At 38.7% G+C, this 9,007-nt stretch overlaps 1 protein-coding gene across 1 annotated transcript in view; it reads left to right on the top strand.

The window, feature by feature from the left end:
• The window catches only part of ccnq (cyclin Q), a 15,665-nt gene continuing 6,658 nt past the window's right edge, over nucleotides 1-9,007 (top strand). The window contains exons 1-3 of the mRNA XM_062054209.1: nucleotides 1-359; nucleotides 3,855-4,038; nucleotides 5,107-5,239. Coding sequence (XP_061910193.1) covers nucleotides 215-359; nucleotides 3,855-4,038; nucleotides 5,107-5,239 — 462 coding nt within the window. The 5' untranslated portion in view covers nucleotides 1-214. The remainder of the gene's footprint in view (nucleotides 360-3,854; nucleotides 4,039-5,106; nucleotides 5,240-9,007) is intronic.

The raw sequence follows: 9,007 nt of genomic DNA, 5'->3' as shown, positions 1-9,007 counted from the left end.
TATTGTTTACTTCCTGTAGCTAAACGCTATAGCATGAAGCTAACTCGCCTTAGCGTTAGTCTCCACAAATTATTCCGTTCACTACTTCGACAAAGCTAAACCATTCAACGCGTTGTAACAAAGTTGTTATATTCCCACTGTCTTGTAATCCAATCGGAAAAATGTACAGCGCTAACTACTAGTTTTCCAGAGCAGGTCTGATGCTCCAGAAGGCATGGAGGGTCCGTCCTCTCGCGCTGCTACCCGGGATGAGCCACTGGCTCCGGCCGCCGGGACAACGTCTGCTGGGGGTGGAGGGGCTGACATTTCCCGGGACACGAAAACACACTTTCGTGTGTGTCGCTTCATAATGGAAACAGGTAACTCAACTGCTCATCTCTCAGGTTTGAGCTGGACACAACTTTCGATAAAGAAAAAAGAAGAGCAATACCTTATAGTATAAAAAGACGCTATATTGATACCCAGAGGTAGTCCATGTGTCGGAGAGCACGTAAAATCAGCAATTTACGCCAATAACACTTATGTACTACAATATCTGTGATATATCTGTTGATTAAGTGCACATTACTTAATACTCTCACAATTAAGCACATTATATTTAACCTAAATTAGTTTTCTATTTTTACTTAATATTTTCTGTTAGTGCTGCCATGTTTTGACCAACACAATAACCGGGTGTTAGGTGTGAAATATGTATGATTTAGGGCTGTCAAAGTTAACGCCATGTTAACGAATAACAATGTCACTTTTTGCCTAAAGTCGCTTAGAAAATTTAGTATAGTCGTGGCATCCGGTTTTTGGGCTTGTGTTTGAACGTGTGGTTGCTTGTTTGGGCTTGCTTTTCTGTCCCCACAATGAAGCAAAACACTACTGCTCCGTAGTTAGTTTGTCCTTTTTTACTGGTTTCTGGTTATTTAGCCCCCGTCCACTCGGCATGTCCCCAAACACAACTAGTGCGGAAGATTTAATAAAAAATAACATTAAATAAATTGGTATATATGTTTTTTTTTTTATATAGGTGGAAAGAGGGCACTTAAGGACTGGGTTAGACCCCATTTGGAAAATGTCTTGCGTGTGTGTGCGTGCGTGCATGTCTGTGTCTGTCTCCATGTTTTGGGTGTACATTTTATTGACGTACAAGATTAAAAAAAAAACTTATTTTTGCAATTACTTGAGATTATTTTGGAGTTAACTGTCGGCAAAATGCAATAATTGTTATTTATTCAAACAGCCTATATATATATATATATATATATATATATATATATATATATATATATATATATTGTGTATATATATAATATATTATATTTGAATAATGTATTTATAAATAATATATATATATATATATATATATATAAAATACAAACCCCGTTTCCATATGAGTTGGGAAATTGTGTTAGATGTAAATATAAGCCGAATACAATGATTTGCAAATCCTTTTCAACCCATATTCAATTGAATGCACTACAAAGACAAGATATTTGATGTTCAAACTCATAAACTTTTTTTTTTTTTTGCAAATAATAATTAACTTACAATTTCATGGCTGCAACACGTGCCAAAGTAGTTGGGAAAGGGCATGTTCACCACTGTGTTACATGGCCTTTCCTTTTAACAACACTCAGTAAACGTTTGGGAACTGAGGAGACACATTTTTTAAGCTTCTCAGGTGGAATTCTTTCCCATTCTTGCTTGATGTACAGCTTAAGTTGTTCAACAGTCCGGGGGTCTCCGTTGTGGTATTTTAGGCTTCATAATGCGCCACACATTTTCAATCGGAGACAGGCTTGGACTACGGGCTGGCCAGTCTAGTATCCGCACTCTTTTACTATGAAGCCACGTTGATGCAATACGTGGCTTGGCATTGTCTTGCTGAAATAAGCAGGGGCGTCCATGGTAACGTTGCTTGGATGGCAACATATGTTGCTCCAAAACTTGTATGTACCTTTCAGCATTAATGGCGCCTTCACAGATGTGTAAGTTACCCATGTCTTGGGCACTAATACACCCCCATACCATCACAGATGCTGGCTTTTCAACTTTGCGCCTATAACAATACGGATGGTTCTTTTCCTCTTTGGTCCGGAGGACACGACGTCCACAGTTTCCAAAAACAATTTGAAATGTGGACTCGTCAGACCACAGAACACTTTTCCACTTTGTATCAGTCCATCTTAGATGAGCTCAGGCCCAGCGAAGCCGACGGCGTTTCTGGGTGTTGTTGATAAACGGTTTTTGCCTTGCATAGGAGAGTTTTAACTTGCACTTACAGATGTAGCGACCAACTGTAGTTACTGACAGTGGGTTTCTGAAGTGTTCCTGAGCCCATGTGGTTATATCGTTTACACACTGATGACGCTTGTTGATGCAGTACAGCCTGAGGGATCGAAGGTCACGGGCTTAGCTGCTTACGTGCAGTGATTTCTCCAGATTCTCTGAACCCTTTGATGATATTACGGACCGTAGATGGTGAAATCCCTAAATTCCTTGCAATAGCTGGTTGAAAAAGGTTTTTCTTAAACTGTTCTACAACTTGCTCACGCATTTGTTGACAAAGTGGTGACCCTCGCCCCATCCTTGTTTGTGAATGACTGAGCATTTCATGGAATCTACTTTTATACCCAATCATGGCACCCACCTGTTCCCAATTTGCTTGTTCACCTGTAGGATGTTCCAAATAAATGTTTGATGAGCATTCCTCAACTTTATCAGTATTTATTGCCACCTTTCCCAACTTCTTTGTCACGTGTTGCTGGCATCAAATTCTAAAGTTAATGATTATTTGCAAAAAAAAATGTTTATCAGTTTGAACATCAAATATGTTGTCTTTGTAGCATATTCATATGCTGTGAAAATGATTTTAATTTAATTTTAATTGTATTCCGTTCATATTTAAATCTAACACAATTTCCCAACTCATATGGAAACGGGGTTTGTACATATGTGTGTGTATATATATATATATATATATATATATATATATATATATATATATATATATATATATATATATATATATATATATATATATATATATATATATATATATATATATATATATATATATATATATATATATATATATATATATATATGTATGTATATATATGTATATATATATGTATATATATATGTATATATATGTGTATATATATATATATATATATATGTATATATACACACACATATGTATATATATATATATATATATTTCAATATTATATATTTAGGAGAACAAGAGAGCATGACTTGCATCTGCGTGTATGGGTGTGTGTGTGTGTGTGTCTGTAAAAGAGTGTTTGTGTCCATTTTGTGTTGTGCTGTTTTAAAAAAAAAGCATCATGTATTTTAAACAAACATTTGCATAAATCAAACACATTGTCCAGTCTAATTTTTAAAGATAAAACAAACTGTGATTATTGTTGACAGCCCGAGTATGAATATATTCCATCCATCCATTTATCTCATAATGTTAACCATACAATATTTAACTATTTATTTATGAACATTTAATATATTGTTTATGTATTTAATAATTATTTACTTACTAATTTTCCTATTTATTAATTTATTTAATCATTTCACCAATTTTTGTATTTATTCACTCTTGTGTTACAAATTAATTTATAATACAAAAAGTATTAAATAAGCTCTGCTTCCTCCCACTCCTTTTCGGACATGCTGTAATGAGAAACTTGAAATATGTGAAGTATCATATTGTAATTGTATGCTTGTTTGAAATAAACTAACACCATAACCGTTAGATAAATGACAACTAACAAATCTTTAATGAGCAATCACCAGGAGATAAGACGTGCAAACTTAAGGATTTTTCTCATCTCTTGTTTTAGGCGTGAAGCTGGGCATGCGCTCCGTGCCTGTGGCCACGGCGTGTGTGTTGTACCACAACTTCTTCAAACGTGTCAGCATATGTGCATATGAACCCTACCTGGTGGCCATGAGCTGTGTGTACCTGGCCGGCAAAGTGGAGGAGCAACACTTAAGGACCCGCGACATCATCAATGTAAGCCACAGGTAAGGTTTGTGAGTTTGTTGATGAAAGTGTGCGGGATAGAGCTGCAAAGATTCAATCGATTTGGGAAAAAAGCTTTGGTTTCTGTTTTTGTTGAGTGAAACTAATAACCAACTAAAAAAACAGCACTTTTAATGTTGATGATGTGCATTTAATTTAAAAAAAGAATGAACGTTTTGGCACTATTCACCTTAAATATTCATTGAGACAATAAAGTGTGTTTTATCTGATTACTCGACTAATCGAACAAACTAATCAATATACTTAAATCAGTGGTTCTTAACCTTGTTGGAGGTACCGAACCCCACCAGTTTCATATGCGCATTCACCGAACCCTTTCTATAGTGAAAAATAAAATGTTTTTTTTTCAAATTCAAGACAAAGTTATATGTTTTTGGGTAACACTTTAACATATTCTAAGTAACAAAGACTTAATTTAGAGTTTTTTGGACACTAGGGGAGATCATATTCTAGGTAACAAAGACTTAATTTAGAGTTATTTGGTTAGGGTTAGGGTTAGGGCCAGGGTTAGAGGGTTAGGGTTATAATAAGGCCATGCCGAATAAGGCATTAATAAGTACTTAATAATGACTAGTTAAGAGCCAATATGTTACTAATTTGCATGTTAATAAGCAACTAATTAATGGTGAATATGTTCCCCATACTAAAGTGTTACCATGTTTTTTTACTGGTGCACAAAATGAACCATGCATGAACATCACCTTGTTCAAACAACAAAACCAACACAGTGCATAAACTCACAACAAATTACACACCTGCAAATCAGTATGACTTCTGCTGTTGCCATACGGGAGAAGTTTTTATTTACACAATGAGTCGGGTGTGTTTTGACCTCCGCCGAACCCCTGAGGCCGACTCACCGAACCCCTAGGGTTCGATCGAACCCACGTTAAGAACCACTGACTTAAATGTATGTAAGTTGCAGCCCTGGTGCGGGATACAAAACATTGCTGTCCCACGAACATTCAGTAAAGAACGCCTTGCATGTGCGCAACAAATAACATTTTTGCAAATGCTTGATAGTTCATTAATGATGTCCCACCTCTCAGATACTTCAACAGTGGCAGCGCCCCTTTAGAATGTGACAAGGAGTTCTGGGACCTGAGGGACAGTTTGGTGCAGTGTGAGCTCCTCATCCTCCGGCAGCTCAACTTCCACGTCTCTTTTGAACACCCACATAAGGTGCGTGCGTTTGTTTGTTGTGTGTGTGTGTGTGTGTGTGTGTGTGTGTGTGTGTGTGTGTGTGTGTGTGTGTGTGTGTGTGTGTGTGTGTGTGTGTGTGTGTGTGTGTGTGTGTGTGTGTGTGTGTGTGTGTGTGTGTGTGTGTGTGTGTGTGTGTGTGTGTGTGTGTGTGTGTGTGTGTGTGTGTGTGTGTGTGTGTGGTGAGGGCATCTTGGAATGAGTAATCATGTCTCCAATAATTAGCTTCCAGCCTTGACGCTGAGACTTTGTCACGCTTGTTCCAGAATGTTTGTGTGCACACTCACAGTCAGGATAGAAGAACTATGACATAAATGTGTTTCAAACTATTTCCTGTTCACTTATACAACCCATGGCTTTACTGAAACATGAAGTTGGAACAAGATTGATGAAGAGTTGTGTTTGTCACTCGTTAAAGGTGCTATATGTAATAATGTGGCCAGAAATGGTACTGCAATCACAGTCAAAATTCTGTAGTCCCCTCCCTCTCTCCCTAACTGAGGTTGCTAGATAAGTATGTCATGCCTGCGTACAATATCACAACAAATGGCAATCATATGGTTATTGTCAGTGCTATCAGAAAACAACAACTAAAACAAACTACAACCAATGCTAGCAATGGTTATACTGGTGAAAATAAGTAGAGCATGCTTAGCAGCCTAATGTACGCCCAAAACTAAAGAGACATTTGACCATGGTATGTCTAGAGGCTACTGTTTCAAACGTTTCAGATTGCCATATAACTTGGTACATGTAGTCCAAATATGCAAACATGAATGAGGAATAATTTTTTCATGTGATTTGGCTGTTTTCATACGTTTCACATTGTCATGATGACAGCCGTGCTAATGTTGGAACCTCATTCCTCAGCGTATCAGCACATTGAGAATGAAATAGGCACTGATACTACCCATATCCACGTAGGTTTTATTTGTCGAAAACATATTTTGCCCTGTCAGTTCGAATACACATCGACAAACAGGCTAACAGGCATATATTTCCCCTTTTAGCCTATATGCTAAGCATTACACTAGGACAGAGGTCGGCAACCCGCGGCTCCGGAGCCGCATGCGGCTCTTTGACCACTCTGATGCGGCTCAGCTGCATACTTGCCGACCCTCCCGATTTTCCCAGGAGACTTACGGATCTCAGTGCCTCTTTTAGAAATCTCCCGGGTTAAATATTCTCCAGTTATCACCTTAACAACTTAATCAAGGGCGTGCCAATATAGCATTGCTTTTTCTGATCCTCTATAGCCTGTATAAACACCGTGCCAGCCCGTCCACATGGTGTATGTAGCTTTTACTTGCACACGTAAGAGACAGCAAGGCATACTTGGTCAACAGCCACACAGCTTACACTGACGGTGACCGTATAAAACAACTTTAACACTGTTACGTTACAAATATGCGCCACACTGTGAACCCACACCAAAAAAGAATGACAAACACATTTCTGGAGAACATCCGCACCGTTAAACAACATAAATACAACAGAACGAATACCCAGAATCCCATGCAGCCCTAACTCTTCCAGTCTACATTGTACACCCCCGCTACCACCACCACCCCCCCACACATCAACCCCCCTCCCCACCCCCTTCGTGCGTCGGTTGAGGTGGGCGGGGTTTGGTGGTAGCGGGGGTGTACAATGTAGACCGGAAGAGTTAGGGCTGCATGGGATTCTGGGTATTCGATGTGTTTTGTTTATGTTGTGTTACGGTGCAGATGTTCTCCAGAAATGTGTTTGTCATTCTTTTTTGGTGTGGTTTCACAGTGTGGCGCATATTTGTAACGTAACAGTGTTAAAGTTGTGTTAAAGTTGTTTTATACGGTCACCGTCAGTGTAAGCTCTGTGACTGTTGACTAAGTATGCCTTGCTGTCACTTACGTGTGCAAGCAGAAGCTGCATTCAACATGTGGCCGATCAGGTACGCTGTTTGCAAAGACTGTAGAGGGCGCTAAAAGCAGTACCAACACGCCCTACATTTCGGGTGTCTCCCGGAAAGACTGTGAGAGTTGGCAAGTATGACGCTGTCAAGCGCCGTTAAAGTAAAACTCGTGGGCCGTACTAACATTAAATTGTCTTAATAAGGTGCGGGCCGGAGCGTGTGTCTGAGACCCTTGGTTTTAAACATAGCCCAAAAGTTAAAAAAAAGCTTTGTATGCAGTGTTATTTCATTTTAAATTTCAAAAGAGTTTTGTGGCTCCCATTATTATCTTTAATTTGTGAAACTCGTCAAAATGGCTCTTTGAGTGGTAAAGGTTGCCGACCCCTGCACTAGGAGCTAAGCACCATCAAAACTAAGCATTTGTTGCACAAAAATACCAGCTTTGTCAGACAAGATCATAGACTGTATTGGACAATATTGTTTACATACAAAATGTACATTTCCATTTATTACAAGTAATAGGAAAACGTAAATGCCCGACTTACCTATCAAGGAGGAAATTGGCAAGTTTGGCGTCAGATGAAAAAAATGTTCTCTGCCTTCAATCGTCTCCATCTTTCAAAGGCATCTCCGATGCAAATCCTGGTTTTGTTCCTGGCTTTGTCATGAATAAGTTGAAAATCGTAACGACGCCTTTTAGATTTTCTAAGGTCTGACATGTTTAAGTTAAGTTAAAGTTAAAGTACCAATGAATGTCACACACACTAGGTGTGGTGAATTTTGTCCTCTGCATTTGACCCATCCCTTTGTTTACCCCCTGGGAGCAGTGGGCAGCAGCTGCGCCCGGGAATCATTTTTGGTGATTTAACCCCCAATTCCAACCCTTGATGCTGAGTGCCAAGCAGGGAGGTAATGGGTTCCATTTTTATAGTCTTTGGTATGACTCGGTTTGAACTCACAATCTACCGATCTCAGGGCGGACACTCTAACCACTAAGCCACTGAGTAGGTACCACTAGGCCACTGAGTAGGTTTAGGTGTTTAGTAACTTTACCAGTGGCAGGAGCTCGAGGAAGAGGGCGGTGCGTAACCTTCGATGTGACACACACATAATAATAATAACTAATTGGTCAAACAGTGGAGGGCGGGGCATCGAAATGAAAACAATAAACCATTTTAGGGGCTGTAAATCTAATTTTGAAATGAGCATATCCCGGCTGAACTACTGTTATCAGTTATAAAGGTACTCGAAAATAACATGATATATTAATGCCTTTTGACATATCAGGGCCATTTAATGATGACTTGACATGAAATTATTACATATGACTGCTTTAAGTCTATGCTTTACACACTGCAAGCTCTTTTATTTTTTTATTTATTATTATTATTTATTAGCCTTTATTTAACCAGGTAAAATCCCATTGAGATCAAAGATCTCTTTTCCAAGGGAGACCTGGCCAAGAGGGCAGCAGCAAGGTTACATTAAAAACAGTAAACAAATACATAAAACATCACATTTACGACATTAAAACTTGCTCACATAAAACATGTGCATACAGACAAGGTAGACTGCAATCCTTTCACAGAAGCTTTAAACTCATTCAACGTAACAAGGGTTTGAAGTTTAATATTCGATTGTAGGTTATTCCAAGCCTTCGCTGCTGAAAACCTAAATGCTTTCTTGCCCAGTTCAGTTCTTACTTTGGGGACGACAAATTGCAGAACATTCGTTGAACGAAGATTGTGACTTCCTTGTTTCTTTGTTAAAAGACAAGACAGATAAGATGGAGTGATACCCAGAATGGTTTTGTAGATGAAAACATACCAATGATTGAGGCGTCGAGCACATAAAGATGC

The sequence above is a fragment of the Entelurus aequoreus genome, linkage group LG07 (genome assembly GCF_033978785.1).
Source record: "Entelurus aequoreus isolate RoL-2023_Sb linkage group LG07, RoL_Eaeq_v1.1, whole genome shotgun sequence".
Lineage (NCBI taxonomy): Eukaryota > Metazoa > Chordata > Actinopteri > Syngnathiformes > Syngnathidae > Entelurus > Entelurus aequoreus.
Note: the sequence above shows the minus strand (reverse complement) of the source record. Positions and strands in the feature narration are given on the sequence as shown.